Raw genomic sequence first — 17,675 nt, 5'->3', positions numbered from 1 at the left:
GGGCAGCAAGCTCGCAGTGAGTGACAGCTGAAGGCACATCACTAACATCATTAGTCATCAGAGCAAGGAAAGAGGAAAGGTCCTCCGTGCTGCGCTTTATTTACCATATAGGAACAGTGCAAACAGCGTCAGAGAGCGTGAGGAAGGGGGTCCTGTTGCACGCAGATGGGTAGGATGAGAGTGGACAACAGCTTTCTGCTGCCTGCGGTAGCACAGAACACGCACCGTATGTGGACATGGCTCCTTAAACAAATGACCATGGTAGTTTCTCACCCAGAGCAAGCACGGAGGTGGGTCCACAGGTTTAGGATCCAGGACAGCTGTGGGCTTGGGATGCACACTGCATTGGTAAATTACTGTGTGCTCTTTGAGTTCACTGAGAAGCCGACTCTGGAATCAGGGTTACTCTCCTTACCAGTTTCGGACGCAAGCATGTTTCTCTCAGAGTGCCTCCTCCTCCTCCGTTCTATGCGCACTGGCGTTTGGGTTGCATGGATGTCTGTGTGAGAGAATCGGAGCCACTGGAGCTTGAGTTATAGACAGTTGTGAGCTGCCGTGTAGGTGCTGGGAATGGAACCTAGGTCCTCTGGAAGAGTAGCCAATGCTCTTAACTGCTGAGCCATTTCTCCAGCCCCCTCAAAGTGCCTTCTAAGACTCCTTTCTGTGGATGAACTTTCCTTCTAGCTCTGACAGGATGGTAAAGACGGCAAAACAGCCCAAGAGGAAGAACCCAGCGCCTCTGCAAACGGCTACAAGCGCGTCTCCACCAGGCATTACTATAGGTTATGCCTTGATATGAAAGTGCCTCTGATGGAGGAGCTGAAGCTCAGCTACAGAAAGTTCACTCAGAAACTTCAGCTATTGCCTCGGTTTCCCCAGCCAGTATCTGATGGATGCTGTGACTGTCTGATGATATCATCCCTACCTGTTGTCATTTGTCCTTTCATTGGAAGCCTCATCCAAGGGAACGCTCTTTATTAGAAACTCCAGCTGGCTGCCTTAAAGGGGCCTCCCCCAGTCAATGCTTGCTGGGGGTGTTTGGAGTGCTGTTGATTCTGCTTTACATCTAACCATGCATCACCTGCCACTTATTCTTTTACTTTGTTTACTATATGTTTAATGAACTCACTCACTCACTCAAAACCAAAAATATGGCTTTTATAGATCATTCTCTAGACTGTACAAAACACAGCCATCATAGTCACTCCTCAACTCTGTAAATTTTATATTTTTAAAAATGAGAATCTGAATAGGTTTATGTAACCAAAAGGCACAAGACAGAACCCACTTTGAGTGAACTGGGCGGGGGGGGGGCATCCGAGGAGTATAGCATTTCTATTAATGTTGGACCAAGCATCTCAGAGAGGAAGAACGTGTTCTTCTTTTCCCTGGCATGTGTTCTTTCTAAATCTCTGCCTTCAGTCTCATGATGGAGAGATCAAGCACGCCCCCTAGTGGGAGGATAAAGATAGAAGGGGGAGAGGGTGGTGAGTTTCTGTGGACAGAAAGGATGGAAAAACCTGGGAAGAGAGAGAACCAGGAAGTGAATACCACCTCTGGAGGTCGCTAGGGGCCACCTCTGACCACTCACACAGACATCAGGCACACCAGGGCCTTCATGGCCCATACTTATCTTTGACTATTTCCTGACTGTGTGGCGACTCTTGCCTCCCCCATCTCTTGGGTCTCAGCTATCATCTTTCCTAACCTCACCCAGGTCAAACTCTTTGTTCCACTGCAGCATCTGACTTCAGTATTAGCGAAGCTATCCCTTATGACAGTCTGCCATCCAACCTAGGCCGCGGGAACAACACAAGACCTGTCTGGCTCGTCACTGAACTTGGTGTCTAGAACAGGCCTGGCACCTGAATTGATCTTACGGCACATTGGAGTCTTGGCCTGTACTGGAGGTTGGCAGACCAGACACCAGCAAGCAGAGGGACTTTATTAGAGAGGCCAGGAGGACATATATTTACACGGGCCATTGGGGGACAGCAAATGGAGCAGGTGAGGCAAGATTTCCCAGCTCAGACGATTTCCACCTTGGCGTTGGGGTACACGGCCACCACATCATATCCCTCTGGTGGCTTGACTCGTGCCTTGGCATGGTTCTCGCAGTACAGCCGTTCCTCTAAGAAGAAGTACCCACGCTGCTTGAGATTCAGGCCACAGTCGCTACACATGAAGCACTCAGGATGGTAGAGCTTGTCCCTTGCCTTGACAATGGTTCCCCTGTGGTGGGGAAAAGAGGGACAGATGATGGACGTGTTCTAGGACAAACCTCCATCCAGGGCCCTGGAGAGCAGGGGTGTGGCAGTGGTGGTGCAGGTGGGCAGCAGGGTGGGTACTCACACGATCCCGTGGCCACAGCGCGTGCACTCTGGTAGCCCCTGCAAGCCACTCAGCGGAGCACCCAGCTTGCTGGCTGCTGGCTTGAGGTTCCTGGGACCACCAGACCCAGGCCGCTCCCCTGAAATCCAGAGTGCAGGAGATATGAATGGGGTAGGTGAGACTAAAAACCCCATTTCGGCAGGATGCTACTTCTGGGCCCTGGTCAGAAGCCTAGAGGGGAAGCACTTGGTTGATATGAGGTAAGGGGGAGCCATGTGGCGGTGAAGTGGAAATCAGAGGGTGAAGGCTTGGTGGAGGCATAGACTTGGTGGAGTTGAAGAGGGGCAGATGGCTGGAAGGTGTGCATTGGTAGGGGTTGGAGGAGTGGAGGGTGAGCTGGGACCCTGTGGAGAGAGGGGAGGCAGGTGAGAGAAGGAGTTGGGAGCCTTACCACCTTCGCCAGCCTCTAGCATCCCTTGCAAGTAGCGGAAAGATCCAGACTGCTTGGGTTCTGAGGCTGCTGGCTCTGCTGGTTCCCTTAACATCTTGTAGACTTCTGAACCCAGGTCCACCCTGCAGTCCCTGTTCCGAGGGAGAACCCTGGCTGTGTCAGCGCTGGGCAGGAGAGAGATGGAAGGCTAGCGTGATAATTCCATCCTTGGTTTTGGTGGCCTATAACTACATGGGGCTCCAAGATCAAGTTTTAGGGGCCAGGATGGGAATGGCTGAGATTTGATGGATTAGGATAGATCCGGGTGTGGCTTCGGAAGCCTGGCCTCTGTCCTACCTGGGAGGTGGAGACACATGCAGAGCGCTCATCTGGGCTGGCAGGGTGACCTCATTGCTGCTGCCATTGTGAGGGACTGGAAGGCGAGATGGCTGACCGTATGGAGATCCCAGGCCTGATCTGTTGTCGTCTAGCCCAAACCCAGAGACGGAGGACCGCCTGCTGGTCACTGGACTGCAGTCCTGGAAGAGTGAGACCTTTGACCACTCCTGCTGACTCTCCTGCTCCACCCTGCTATGCCAGTCCTCTCTGGCCACTGCTGGCCACTCCTTTGACATCTCTAGGCTATGGTGCCAGCATCAGGAGTCCTCTGAACTCTGGCAGTTCCTGTTGACATGCTCTTTCCTTCACCCTGCTATTCCAGGTCTCTATGTTGGTTAGCTACCTCTGCTCTGACATTTCCAAGCTTTTGTACCCAAGCACTCAAAGGGTCCATGACTGGAAATACAAAAAGAAACCCTTATCCTATAGTTGGGAAGGGCCCCATGGGCGCTCGTGAAGGCCCTTCAGAGGGAAGCCTGAGGTAAAAGCATGCCGCCATGAGGTCAGCTGCATCCTATCCCTGCTCCCCACTTTTGTAGCTTTCCTGGGGGAGCAGCAGACAAGGAGTGGAAACTGCGCCCCACTACCCCAAGAGAAGCCCAGTGCCTATGGTTGAAAGAACTGCATGAGGGGTGGCTTGTGCTGGCTGCTCAGCCTGTAAGGACAGAATAGGAGCTCTGAGGTGTGGGTCTGAACAGGGTCTGGGTTCCTGGGTCCATGCAGAGTCCAAAGTTGTGCTGATCTCAGCCCACAGGCACAAGGCACACAGTATGTCCACAGCCATGTGAACAGGGGCACACATACTCTCACAAGTGCCTTTAAAGACATGGGTTAGGACAATACACACGGGCCAGCCAATCTCCCTACCTGCACCTTTGTTCATGCCTGCAAGGTCACACACACTGGGGGCCAGTGCTTGTCATCCTGGGGAAGGCCAAGTGGTTAAACCTGGCCTGGCAGGTGAAGCGGCCTCATTTAGGGGATAAAGCCCAAGTTTAGATCATGGGTGTGTCTCAGTCCAGGGGAATGTGTGTGTGTGTGTGTGTGTGTGTGTGTCTGTCTGTCTGTCTGTCTGTCTGTCTGTCTGTCTGTCTTTCTGTTCTGCAGTGTGGACAGGGAGCCTGGATGGATGAGAAGGAAAGAGAATGCTCCCTAACGGGAAAGAGACCAGCTTGGGCTCAGGCAGCTCCCAGCACTAAAGCAGTCAGACTCTCCAGGCTCTGCCTTGATTTCCCCTGATCTTTGCAGGACAGAATCATCTGGGTAGGGCACACCCTGCCCCTCAAATTTCAACAAAGGCCACGTAGGGCCCTACCAATGCTGCTGTGGTGGCGACAGTGGCAGCAGCAGGACCCCTGGTCCCCAGTGAAAGGCCCTAGAAACCTGAGCACTCGCACACATGCGTCTGCAGGGTAGACAGGCAGGCAGGCAGGCCGGGCCTATAATGGGGACCAGATGGGTTGTGGTCGGTAGGGGTTGGACTGGGGAGGGGGTGGGGCTGAGCTCTGCATGCGACTTCAGTGGAAAAGGGGGGAATGGGAGTCAGGAAGCAGAGGTTGGGAGGATGGCGGTCCCTCACTCGCCCTCTCACCCCCACCCAGCAGGGTGTGGGAGCTGACTGCAGGGTCATCATTGAGCTATGGCCCCTCCCATGGCCACCCATGCAGTGGTTTTTCTGGGTCTGAACTCAGTGGTGACCTCGGTGTGTGTCTGAGTGGCAGTTCCGTCACCCACTGGAGCACTTTATTCTCTGAACCTGCTTCTTCCCCTAACCTGGAGAATGGGATGGGCTCAGCAGCATGGCTCCTCAGGATGAAGTGCTCAGGGTGAAGTAAGATGACTGAATGCACCAAGCGCTTAGCACAGGCCGCTGTCAGGCTGGATGGCTGTCATGGGAATTCCTGCACGCCCTTTCCTCTATCTCCTCTCTCCGGCTGGCAGTGTACCACACACCTTATGCTCTGAGCCTGGTACTGGTGTGCTTGGTGCAGTCTCAGAAGAGTGTCAACGAGAGGGTGGCCAGACACAGGACAATAGGACACTCAACAAGAACGGAGGTGAACACTGCACCCAGAGGAACAGGTGGCTCTCTTCAAGGCTGAGTCTCAGCAGTCTGGGTGTTCAAGCCCCCCCAACCCCACCCCCCACACACACCAGAAAGCTTTCCTTAGTGCTAAGCTTCTTCCTGGGTGGCCCAAAGGCCCTCAGTCTCACATGGGCCTTGAGAAAAGGGGGTCTCCTGTGATCTTGCAGAGAATGTGGTTCTAAGACTACAGTTACCCTGCCCCATTCCACTTGGGGATGTGTGCCAGGGGTGCCCTGTGTTGGCCTAGGGCTAAGTGTGGTTTCCTCCCTCTCTGATGGTTCTAGCCAGCCCCACCCCCGCACTCAGAGGGTGGGAGCAGTGTGGGGACAATGAGCCTTGTGTCTGTGCTTCTGGGGACACAGCCCTGCAGGGGTGGGGAGGGTGTTTTTGTCACCACCCATGGAGCCCACGACCTTTTAAGTACAAAAGGGGGGGCAGCAGCTGGGAGGGGACTGCTCTGTTGTTTGTGGAAAATCAGTCTCCTTACAGTAAGGGCCACCACTGCAGGCACAGTGGCCTTTGAAGGAATCCGAGAGGAAAAGAAAGGGGACAAGGCACTGCAGCCCTGGCCACCTGACCCTGTAGGGAAGCCACTCTGCAGCCCCAGTCTCCCAAGCCTAAAAGGGAGCCATTCTGCACCCCTGTCTTCCAACCCCAAAGGGGAGCAGCCCCTGGTCTCTGGGGCTCACAGGCCTTGGTCTCTGGTGAGTCCCACCACTGTCCTTTCAGCACTGGTAGCCCTGAGAGGTGGGTAGGAACTGCCCACCTTCTGGTCCTCCTTGCCTGGCTGTTTTCAGCCAAATCTGTCCTCTCCTCCCTACCCGCAGGACCTCAGATAGAGCAAAGAATGCTTCAAAGACACAGATGTCTTCCAGGACAAGCTGAAGTCCAGGACAAAGGACCTGAGAGCCTCTTGGTAGCTATGCTTCCCCACTTCCTACCCTCTCTCTGCTCTGGCCGCTCACCCCTGGGCTTGTAAGTGCTCGCCTGTCCGTGTACATTTCCGCTTCCCACACCCTTCTGTCTGGGTCCTAAGGTCTGGGCTTGGATACTCTTCCTTTCTCTGGGGAGCCATCTCTGACTTCTTGTTGAAACCTCTTCTCTCTGCCTGGTCCCTTTTCCTCGGTATGAAGAAAGCAGACAAAAGCACGCCTTGCATGCTGAGTGTTCTAGATCAAGCTACATCACAGATTAGCCCAGGGTCCACTTTGTCCAGATATGGAGCAAGCTCTAGGGATCTGAGCCTGCTGCACTTGGCTACCCCTCCTGAGAGCCTACAGCATCCATGTCCCCTCACTCTCTTAAGGACAGGACACACCTGCAAAGTCTATGCGACACAAAACAAGAACTCCCCAGCCTCAGACAGAGTACTTAAGGCTGGCACAAGGCAGGTGCGGCCATAGCCTAAGTTCACCCATGACTCTAGGCTGCCACCTCCCCACCCCCATCTCTCTCCAAGCCTGTTGACTTTTTTTGATCTGGCATCTCTGGGTATGGGAGTAAACCTTAGCTCAGTGTGTGGAAACCTTGAGCCAAGACCTAGCCCAGCCCCAGTCCATCACAGGCACCCTTGCCAAGAATGCAGGATTGCCTGGAGTCGGGACAAGCCCACTGCAGGTGCTCACCACCTCGAGAGCATGGGATATAGGCAGGCAAGGCCCAGAAGAGCCTTCTCTTTCACTATATGTCCTGGCCATCTGAACATCACTGGTATAGGTGGAATCTGGGCCATGCCTGCTCCTCTTCCCTGATCTCACTTCGAGTCAGCTGGGCCAGGCCAGCAGCATCTGTACATACCTGGGATTCAGGGTCAATGTGGATCCTATGTGCTTGAGCCTTGTCGTCATGTGCATTGGGCCAGTTCTTGCTCTCAGGCCTGCAGCAGGAATTGTGGGGGGTGAGATATATCTGCCTATCGCCCTCCCCACCATGCCTAGGAACCAGGGACTGGAGGGGTTAGGTTTAGGGCTTGTGAGGCAGGGAGAAAGGCTATGTCTCAGCATTTCCCCATTTAGCACAGTAGTGTCTACGGAAGCCACAAGCTCAGGTCTGCCCTCCTGCCCATCTCATTCCTGAAGAGCTTGCAGCTCAGCCCCTCTTTTCCCTCCACTCCAGGAGGCTCAGACCACAGCAAGACAGGCCAGGCCTCACACATGGATTAGCCGGGAGCCAGTCCCGTTCATCCTCTGACCTCCGCAGCCTCTGGCCGGGGCCTGGGTGGCTCTCAGGGAGGTGAAATGGAGGCTGTGGGGGAGCACCTCCCCTCCTGCTGCCTCCACCCACCCAGGCAGAGTCATCACTGATGTCTGCCCAGCCCAGATGGGAAACAGGCCATTAGGAAATTCCTGCTTCGCCATAGAAACCAAAAGCCAAACACCACTCAGGAGGGAGAAAAACATCATAAACCTGCCATAAGCAGGACAGGCGGGCCTACAGGCTCTGGGCCCAGCCCTGCCACTCAGTAGCTCTAGGAGAGGCAAGCCAGGAGGGCGTGTGGACCCTGGGTTGGCAGGCGACGTATAGCAAGTCTGGTTAGACTGTGGAAATAATGTCGCTCAACCAAGAGGCCTCCTGGGACTTCCCAGAGATCAGTCCTGCCTCCTTCCCTCTTGCTGGTTCAGGCATTTTTTTTTTTTTTTAGACAAGGTCTCTCTATGTAGACCAGGTTAGCCTTGAGTTTACAGAAATCCACCTGCCTCTGTCTCCCCAGTGCTGGGATTAAAAGTGTGCGCCATCACACCCAGCTCAATGGCTCAGGGGTTTAATACTGTATCCACACTGACTCCGTGATCTATCTGTCACCTCTGTTCACCCTGCTCACCATCTTCTGGAGGTCAACCGTTTCCTCACAGCCTTTGTCGCGAGCCACTCAGCTGGGTTCCCGAGTGACGCCTCTGAAATAGCTCTAACCACATCTTCCTACTCCGAATTCCAGTATGACACACCAGGGATGCCTTGTTTGACTATTTTGCCTCATATTTTTCTAAACATCTGCCCAGAATGGCATAAGCCTGGGATCTAAGGGCCAGAGAGAACCAAGTACCCAGTGCCATGAGAATAGCCCAAGATGTCAGATAAGACTGGAGGCCTTAGGCATATATTGAGTTCCACTTCGGGCTATGCAGGTGGCTCCAGCTGCCCATCTTTAAACAAAACGAGAAGTAAAAGCTGGGCTATGCAAAGGTGCTAATGACGGAAACAGAGACTACCTGTGGCAGGGCGTGGTTGAGAGGAGGAAGGTTCTGATCCATGGAACAGGCCCGAGAGATGTGGTCTGACTCGGGTTATTAGATGCCTGCCTTTGGCTCCACATAAAATAAGTCTAGAGGGAAACAGGCCTTTCCTGCGCATCTCAGTCTGCAGGGGAAGCTAGCAGGGTGCCAGAGGCAGGGAAGCTGCTCTAAGCAGAATGCCAAGTCCCTCATCTAGCCAGGCTGACCCTCTGCAGAATCTATGAAGGAGGTGGAAGATGTTCCTTGTGCCCTGGCATAGCCCCGAGGAGGGAGCTGGACAGGGAGCAGGGACTGAAGCCTTGTAGGTAGGCCCAACAGAAAGAGGGTTGGGCTGAGGGTCTAGTCTAGGTAGCCATGTTGCCAAATCCCCCAAGTCTGGTGTGTGCAGATTGGAGGTGGTGGAGGGAGGGAAAGCCGTGAGTTTTCATTCTGACTGAGCGAGGTTGGGAAACCTCACCACTCAGCGACAAGATGACAAGGTGGCCCCTGACAGAAGTTCGGGGTCAGGGGTGGGTGGGGTGGAGTAAAGCACGTGTTGGAGGCATGGCCCTGTGACATGGACCGTGTGCTCTCATCTGCTCCATGGCCACATGGCGTTCTGAGACTGTAATTCCCACAATGCAACAGGGAAGTGGCCTCCTGGCTCCATCCATGCCTAGATTGGAACAAATGACCAGGAAAGGAAGGAAGGAAGGGGGATCTCCACCCCGCTCCCATCCCTTACATCATTCTCTCTGGGAATCTCCTGACTCAGGACCCTTTTGAGCCTCCCCCCAGCTCCACCATCTCTACGGCTGCCCTCATTCAGCTAGAGAACAAAGCCAGAGGTGAGTCAGGGCCCAGGAACCCTGCCAAACTGGGAGGCCTCAGAGGCTACTTGTGGGCAAAGCCTCCCCTAACCAGTCATGCCTCAGTCTGGCAGAGAGTGAGAAACGGGATGTATGGGAAAGGAAACACAGGCTCACGGAGCTCGTATGGGTACCTAAGATAGAAGGGTCTAGATGAGACTGGGGAGCCCTCTGGGTGCCAAAATGGAGCAGAGACTTACAGCTGGGCTGCTCAGAGCTGAGGGAATGTCCGAGATTCCTGACCCCAACAGGGACCTGGTCACAAGCCAGGCACAAGCAGGGGCTACCTCATAACCCTCTTCATCATGCTTAAAGGCTTGGAGCCAATGGATCAATCAGGCATGGGTTAACTGTGTTGTGGTTTTGAGATGGTTTTGCCCACACAGATCCACAGGGGGTCGTGGAAAGTCCCTGTTAGCAGCAAATGTGGCAAACTGAGTTGTGGCTCTGGAGCCAGGCGGAAAAGGCAGATGGAGAAGCCAACTGCTCATGGGAACTGCTTAAAGAGCCAATGCCTGAGCAAGGCAGAGGCTTGAATCTTCATCCCAGCACCATCTTTGGGGCACGTTACCTGCCCCCACCCCTATCCCTTCATGATGGGTTGTACAGCATTACATGGTCCATGGAAGGAAGGCTTGTTCCAAATCCAGATTTAACCAGAACAGAGTCATAGGCCCTGGTAAAGACAGCTGTGGAGGCAGAACAGCTGTGGGATTGGTCAGAAAGGCTGGCAGCCACTAGAGGAAGAGAGAGGGAGGGAGGGATGGAGGGAGGGAGGGAGAGAGAGAGCACCTACTCTCTATGGCCTGGTTATGTGACTTTTTTTTTAAAGTGTCCTCTGCTTTGCTAGCTTAATCTGTAAAGTGGGCCTACACTAGATTTTACATTTTCAAGTTAGTCTGCAGATGAGCTGGTCACCAAACTGGTCCCTTGGAGGAGGGAAAAGGACTGATGTGGATTTTTGTTTTGTTTTGTTTTGTTTGGATTTTTTGCATTGAGATAAGATCTCACTACCCTGGCTCAGGCTAACCTTGAACTCTTGCTGCCCCTCTCTCAGCCTTCTAAGAACTGGGATCGTAGGTGTGCGCCGCCCAGCTCAAGATCTTATTTCTGCTAACGCAAAGGCAACAAAGCACTCTGAGCTAACTAGTGCTACTCAGGCATCATGACAGCACCAGTCTCTAGGTCTGGGCCTGGATGGTGTGCTCCAAGTTGAGGCAGAAAGGTTGTGCTGGCTTAGTTCATCAGGTTGGCCAGCACCCACCCCACCCCCTCCATGGCCTACCACCTTTCCAGCCCAGCCTGCCCATCTGTACCTTGTCACAGAGAGGGTAAGGTGATCATGGCAGCCTTTGATGCGGTTCTGGGCCTCCAGGTGTGTCATGAGCTCTGTGCTCTCGCCGTTGATGGCTTGGATCAGGTCACCTGGGCACAGGGCAGCCAGGGCCGCTTTGCTTCCAGCATGAACCTGTGGTTAGAGAAATCACATGGTTGGCACAGTTATCATGTGGCCTTCTGCACTAGATATCCTTCAACCTCAGCACCTGGCCAGTGTGGCCTTGAGCCAGTGTGACCTGTGGGTGGACAAGCTAAGAGGGTGGCTGAGGTCCCCTTGTGGCCTCTGATTTCAAAGCCCATCTCCAGCCCCTGCAAACCTGGTTAGATGTAAGGATATATGAAGGGCTTCTAGACGGGGACAAGGACAACGCTATAGTCTGTGTAGGTACACTAAGATATGCAAGGCACACTCAGACACACAAGCACATATATGCCCAGACACACACAGAACGTGGACATGTCATACATATTAGGTATTTTACACTGACAACACACTACTCAAGCTGCCCTTGACCCTACTTATTTGGTCTCATCTCTCATGCCCACCTGCATTCACCTGCTCCATCACACTATGGTTATCCCATCTAAACACCTGTAGGGTACTTAAAAGCACCAGCCAGCACTCACATCTTCCCCAAATGCTGTTCCTTCCAGCTGGTACACTCTGCTGACTCTTTAACCCTGCTTACTAACTAGCCCACTTCCTCCTTTAGGCCTCAGCGCAGAGCCCAGTTCCTCCGCCAGTAACTCCTTGTGCCCCTATTACCTGCACCCCTGGATTGCCAACACACCTTTACAATTAGAAGGGGGGTGAGTACATCACCTTAGGCAAGTTCAAAGCCATCCAATTCCAGCTGACAACCTGTACTCTGGGGTCATAACTCCAACTCTGCGTCCCCTGCAGGACCCCTAGAGTCCTCTATTGACCCAACAGACCCAAGCACTTTTGTTCAAGTGATGAGGGTGTGGAAAGACACCGAGATGTCTAAATAAGAACCCCAGGGGACCCAGGTGGCAGGGCATCCTGGAGACAGATGGGAAACAGACAAGGAGTCTTCATTCTTGCCTAGTATGAACAGCCCACACCTCTCTGTGGCCTGAGAGTTGCCAATGACCTTGTTGCTATCAGTGGGACTGGGGGTGGGAGCTCCTGGCAACCCTGGCAGGCTCAGCTCAGCCAGTTTCTAAAAGAGAGTGGACAAAGCCAAGCGCTGGCAGTTCCTTGGCTAGAAGCGTGGTGTGGGCACTGCCCAAGATGCCTTGCCCTGAAATAGGCAGCCTCAAGAAATATGCTTTCTCCTCCCACCCTCATGTGTATACATGTGGTGTGTGCGTGTGTATATGTGTGGTGTGTGTGTGTGTGTGTGTGCGTGTGTGCTTGCCTGTGTGCACATGTGTAGAAGCCAGAATAAGGGTATTCCTCTATGGCTCTCTGCCTTTATTGTTTTGAAACAGGGACTCTTACTGAACCTGGAGTTCACCATTTTTCGCTAGACTTCCTGGCCAGTGACCTTCTGGGATCTGCCTGTCACCACCTACCCCTGTGCAAAGGTTGCAGGCATGCTTTACCAGATCCAGCTTTTGCAAGCATCCTGGGGATCCAAACTCAAAATCTTATGCAAGCACTTTACCTACTGATCTGTCTCCCTGGACCTGCACCTGGCTTTATTATGAAGGGCTGGAGATTAAACCTAGGTCCGTGTGTTTACATGGTAAGCACTTTCCCAACTGAATTATCTCCCCATCTTGCTCAAGGAAACTTCTCTTTTAGAGTGTGATGCCCTAGACAACCAGTCCACCATAAATATTCACTCACTGGGCTTGGGCACCAGGCACTTGCACAAGCCTGTCCTCTTGGGGCAGGTGCCCAATTGGCACCATCTGGTCCCATTCTCTTGACAAGGTTCCGTCAGAGCTCACTGCTCTTCACGGATACCCAATCTGTGCCAGAACATTTCTGTATCTGGCACAGGGTAACCTCTCAGTCACCAGGTGAGGCCAAAGGTGTTCTCATGCCTACAGATGAACAAGGAGAGGGCTGGAGCAAGGGCACTGTGGCCCATTCCCCCCACTGGACAGGAGTCTTCTTCCTCAGGGCTAGCAGGCTACAAGATGACTCAGCCAGCACAAGGGGTGCATTCAGGTCCCTGTAGGTGGAGGAAGTTCCTGAAAGCAGAGGTGGCTGGGATGCGGCCAGCGCCATTGAGCTTAGGGAGTTCTGGTCAAAGAGGGCTCGAAGCCAGGAAACCGTGACTCCCGGCTGCCCTCTGCACGCATTGTCTCCTGAATTCTCACGGCAAGCCCATTTCCTAGACTAAGCCACCGAGGTCCAAAGAAGACAAAGAAATATTTAATTAATAAACAGCTGAGTCGGAATTCTCACCTAGGCTAACTGGGTCCAAATCAAAGCTTACCCTGTTAGCCACTGTCCTTCTGTGCGAAAAGGAAGCGTGTGGAGATAACACACGGGGTGGAAACCCAGTGGTATAATGGTTCATCCAAGAGAGAAGGAGGGAGGCTTGTGCGACTTGGAGCATCACTAGTGAAGGAAAAGTGGAAGGAACCAAGTAAGAGAAGCTTCAGGGGCCAGATATTGCAGGGTCTATAGGCCCTGGGGTGAGATGCTGACGTTTCTCGTGGGGTTGGGAACCCTGGAACATTCCAAACAAGGAAATCACTGGAAGTGGTGGGGTTTGGCCAGTCGTTGAGCTGTACAGTACAAGATAACCAGACAGACAGAAGAAAGATGGGGGTAGTGAGGTCAGATGGAGAGCTGGGGAATGAGTCAGCCCCCTCACCTGCCGCATTCCAGGCCCTGCTGTGCCCACTGCAGATGCCTGTGGTGGGTGGGAGCCACAGAGGGTCGCACCGTCTCACCAGATAGTCACTGCAAACTCCAAGCAGGCCTGGATCCCAGCTCATACTCCCCTTCCCTGTGTATCTTAACTTTTCTATGCCTCGGTCTCCCAATCTAAAAGGTGAGGCCAGGAGTCTAAGGACTATAATGGGAACTTCCAGCGACCTTCATGGCATATAACATCTTTATAAGAGGTAGGCATACAGCAAGGCTCATTCCAAGAACTGGTTGCTAGGAAGGTGCTGGTACCAACACTTGAGAGGGTGGAGCCTGGCATCCTGTGATGCTTGGAAAAGGCCATAGTCATCATAGTTTACCTATCACTTACAAAGACTGTAAGCTCCCAACCCAGCTAAGCAATCAACCCCTCTACTGTCTGCATGCGGCTGTCCCTTTCTACTGGACTCTGGGGAAGGGAGGCTCTGGAAACATAGGAGAGGCTCTGGAAAGACACAGGAAGGGATCTAGAAGCCCTTTAGCGAGGACACGCCCACGTATCATCAGTCCCTGTAGTGTTGCCCCTGAGGTACCTGCTAGGCAAGTTGTGGCCTGTGCCTCTCCAGCTCTGTAAATCTCCCAAATCCCACCCTAACCCAGGCTCAGTCATCCTGGCTCCTATGGCTATACTACTGCCACATGACTTTGGGGGAATGAAGAGGATGCCTCTCTCCCAAGTCGTCTGTCCACCAGGGGCCTCTACCTCCTCCCTCCAAGCCCCCATCATTGCCAAACAGGCTGGGGCAGCCTCTGCTGACGTGTGGAGGCCTTTCCCCCATTGGACAGGCAGCCGCGTGGGCAACAGATGTCTTAGCTCTCAGCCGCCTGCAGCACTCAGCCGTGGCCACTGAGCCTGTCAGCGGCCTCACACCCAGGGTGCCTGGCCCGCTGGCTGGCCTAACACCCTCACCAGTCCTCCTCTGTAGATACACAGCATGATCCACCAAGCAGACATAGATGCTCTCTTCCCAACTCCCCCCAACTCACACACACACACACACACACACACACACACACACACACACACACACACACGAGTGGTGATCTCTAGGGGGAACAAGGAGATGAAAGTCTCTCGGATGTGCTGAAGGCAGACCTCACTTGGCCTAAGGGACCTGGTGGAGAGGACAGATGTGGGAGGCCTCCCAGGACAGCTGGTCCTGCCTGTCACCCAGGCTCCCATATAGAGGATTCCACAATTCCACACCCACTGGGTGGGTGCCTATCCCTTCCCAAGAACTGAGAAGAAGTCTCTAAAGCTTGGCCCAGCCTTCAGGGCCAGTGGAAGCAGCAGAATGGATCTCAGTCCCCTGACACAAGTCCCCAAAACTCAAGGAGCCTCTGTGGGGAGAAGGGATGTCCATATCTGTCTCCTCCCTCTGGCCTGGGAGCCACCAAGGGCAGAGCCTGGGTTCTCTTCTCTTTTGGCTCCAAGGCTGGGGAATCCCTGCCTCAGGCCCTGAGCTCCTCCCCTCTATCATCAGACCAACTACCTCTTCAGGGCTGTGCCCCTTCCTCTTCCTCCTCGGCCCCAGGTCTAGGAGCAGAGTATGATCCCAGGACTCTTGAGGACCTGGACTGGGGTGTACTGGTCCCTGGCTTTGTGACTTGTAAGGAGGTGGAATGACACCTCATAGTCTCCCCTTGGCCTGGAAGCCAACAGTACTTCTCGCTTGCTTCCCCTAGAGTGACTGAGAGGAGAGGAGAAACTGAAGTTCAGAGTGGGGAAGTGGATGGACTTCTCAGGACAGCAGACCCTTTAGGGCTACCCAGACCTTTGGTAGGGGAAGTAGACTTTCAGTTACTTTGCCCCAAAACTTTAGGCAGGGTTGGGTCTGAGGAGTTTCTGGGCCTCTGTAGAGCTGCCCAGACTCCTGGACCGAGTCTGCGGGTTCTTCCCTGGCCCCACAGTGACTTACCCTAAAGAAAGTAAGTGGGAAGCTAGCGTGTGAACCCTTTGGGGAGTTTTACCACCAAATGGGGCAGACTGTGCGGGAAGGGGGGTGGGGCTGAGCTACTCTGCTGGAACTCCCTTCCACGCAGGTCACCCAGACTGACCCTCTGCTTTCAAGCTTCAGGCACGTCGAGGATCCGGGTCCTCGGTCTACCACAAAAGCAGGGGCTCAGCTCCAGGACCACTCCGCTGCCCCGCGGGGGTCGTACTCACCCGCGAGATGGTGAGCGGCGCACTGAAGTCCCGGCCGCCCACCAGGCGGAAGCCCCAGGGTGAAGGGCCGCGCAGGGTCACCGAGTGGGGCATCGCGGGCCGGAGCTACAGCCAGAGCTGGAGTCGGACACGGAGGAGTCGCCGCCGCCACTGCCGCTGCCTGGCCGCCGCGCCCCGCCCCCGGCCTGCCCGCCCCCGAACACCCCCCCACACTCCGTCCTGTCCGCGCCCCGCGCACACCGATTGGCCCTGCGGGCTCCCGACCCCTCCCACTTTGGGGGCTCCGAGGACCGCCTCTCACTTTCTCAGGCTGCACCCCTCACCCCCAACCCGCTATTGAAGTCCCCAGAATAGGGTCCGCTCCGATGTCTAGGTCCCGCTCCGATGTCTAGGTCCCGCCTGGCTGCGGAGCCGAGCAGGCTGTGGAAACTCAGACAGCAGGCACTGGCCCTTTGAAGTCGCTTTTACGGGCCGGTGCTCTAGCCCGGGAAGGGATGCAGGGCTGCGGTGGCTCTGATGGGGGATGGGGCCGCGCCTTGTTTCCAAACCACTTCCAGGTTCTGGCGGGCCGACCTGCCTTCCCACCTCTCAGCCTGTGGAGCTCTGTGAACACCGCTGTTCGAACCTTGGGCCTGAGTAACCCTGGACTAGGGACACAGACCCAGGCCAGCAGCAGGCAGTGGGTCTCTTAGGGGGATGGGGTGGGAATGGGTGGAGTAGAAACAGAAAGTTGCTCAAACTAGTTTGCAGAGGCTAGGCTGATTTCCTAGAGGAACTGACCTCTTTCTGGCATCTAGAATCAAGGTGCATGATCGTTCCAGGTATTCCCGCTTCTTGCTGTCATCTCCCTTAGAGTCATCTTGTATGCAAGGAGTGTTGTGTTTCTTGGCACTCTGGAAAGGAGACCGACTGAAGCGGTGACTGTCTCCTAGTAGAGGAGTGGAAGTGTTTGGAGCCCCCTCCCCAGGGCCCTTCTCTCCTTGCCGGGAAGTCCTTTAACAGCTTCTGGAGGCGCCATGGTTTGTCCAGACCACTCTCTGAGAACCTCAGTCTTACCACATCAGACATCAACCGCTTCTCTAGACCCAATGGAGGCTCCTAGTTTAGTCAAGATTCTCGGCAACCCTTGGGGTGCCTTCTTAGTTGAAGGGAAGGGTTAGGATGCTCACAGGGTGTGAGGTGGGAGGGACGACTAGATCTTTAATATCTGGCGTCAAAAAGTACCCATGACTTGACAGGTACAAAGAACGGGACGTCCTACCTGGGGATGTTTTCCTGGTAGGGAGGGAGGGTGCTACCATCTCCTCAGTTGGGAGAGTGACGTGCATAGCGCTGGGGGAAAAGAGCAGGTAGGTCTTCCGGAATCTGAGGACGTTCCCACCCAAAGCACCTCATAGTGGGCTCTGGAAACTTCCTCAGACATTCTTGCTTCTTCTATTAATCTACACATCTCCAAGACCTGCCTATACAGAAACCTCCTCATTACTTTTGGTGGGGAGTGGAGGGGGGGGGGTTCCAGTCTTCCTGAATATGATCTTGCTGGCTTTATAATCTTTCTCCAGAAGCTTCTCTTACAGGACTGGAGATGAGGGGAAAGGGAGAAGAAGGATGGTTCTAGAATCTGCTGTATAGAGTTTCCCATGCCATTGTACAGGGTCTGGGCAGCTTAGAAGGATGCAGAATATCCAAGCCCACGGCTGCTATCATCTGTATGGGCTCTTGGTGATGCCAGAAGATCAGAGGCCCGCCTCTGCCATAGGAGACAAGCCTGGGTCGGCTGTGCTCCTGGAGACTGGGGTGTAGACCTTAGCATGCACATAGTGTGTGGCTACTCCTGAGGTAACTTGAAGTCGGAGCAGCAGGTCAACTAAGCGTCAGGTCCTGCAGCTTCTCCAACACTTCTAAGACTCCCTCCGTGAAGGCGTCGGAGCTCCCTTCCTGCCTTGATGGCCTTGGTCCTGGAAGATTGCTGTGTTGCTGAATCCCCGT

General features: G+C 54.2%; 1 protein-coding gene across 3 annotated transcripts; it reads right to left on the bottom strand.

Annotated features, from left to right (window-relative positions):
* Positions 1 to 1,924: 1,924 nt before the first annotated feature.
* On the bottom strand, positions 1,925 to 15,864 carry Pdlim4 (PDZ and LIM domain 4). Of its 3 annotated transcripts, none has more exons than XM_048437681.3 (7): positions 15,687 to 15,862; positions 10,644 to 10,795; positions 7,044 to 7,122; positions 3,119 to 3,300; positions 2,783 to 2,946; positions 2,353 to 2,470; positions 1,925 to 2,232 (listed from the first exon to the last, which is right to left on the bottom strand). In XM_048437681.3, the coding sequence occupies exons 1-7, from the start codon at positions 15,777 to 15,779 to the stop codon at positions 2,028 to 2,030; spliced, it is 993 nt and encodes a 330-aa protein (XP_048293638.1). In that variant the 5' UTR covers positions 15,780 to 15,862; the 3' UTR covers positions 1,925 to 2,027. The 3 variants fall into 3 exon arrangements, with proteins under 3 accessions (XP_048293638.1, XP_048293637.2, XP_048293639.2); XM_048437680.3 differs by lacking the exon at positions 15,687 to 15,862 and adding an exon at positions 13,080 to 13,099; XM_048437682.3 differs by lacking the exon at positions 2,353 to 2,470 and having other exon boundaries at positions 15,687 to 15,864.
* Positions 15,865 to 17,675: the final 1,811 nt, after the last annotated feature.

This window comes from Myodes glareolus, chromosome 9 (assembly GCF_982192425.1).
Source record: "Myodes glareolus chromosome 9, mMyoGla1.1, whole genome shotgun sequence".
Classification (NCBI taxonomy): domain Eukaryota; kingdom Metazoa; phylum Chordata; class Mammalia; order Rodentia; family Cricetidae; genus Myodes; species Myodes glareolus.
The sequence above is the reverse complement of the archived record's forward strand: the minus strand, read 5'-3'. Positions and strand labels throughout refer to the sequence as shown.

Coding starts and splice junctions, on each gene's coding strand:
- Pdlim4 (XM_048437681.3), bottom strand. CDS start 15,779: ATGCCCCACTCGGTGACCCTGCGCGGCCCTTCACCCTGGGGCTTCCGC. Junction 10,796..15,686: donor CGCCGCTCACCATCTCGCGG/GTGAGTACGACC, acceptor CTCTAACCACAG/GTTCATGCTGGAAGCAAAGC. Junction 2,947..3,118: donor CATGTGTCTCCACCTCCCAG/GTAGGACAGAGG, acceptor TCTCCTGCCCAG/CGCTGACACAGCCAGGGTTC.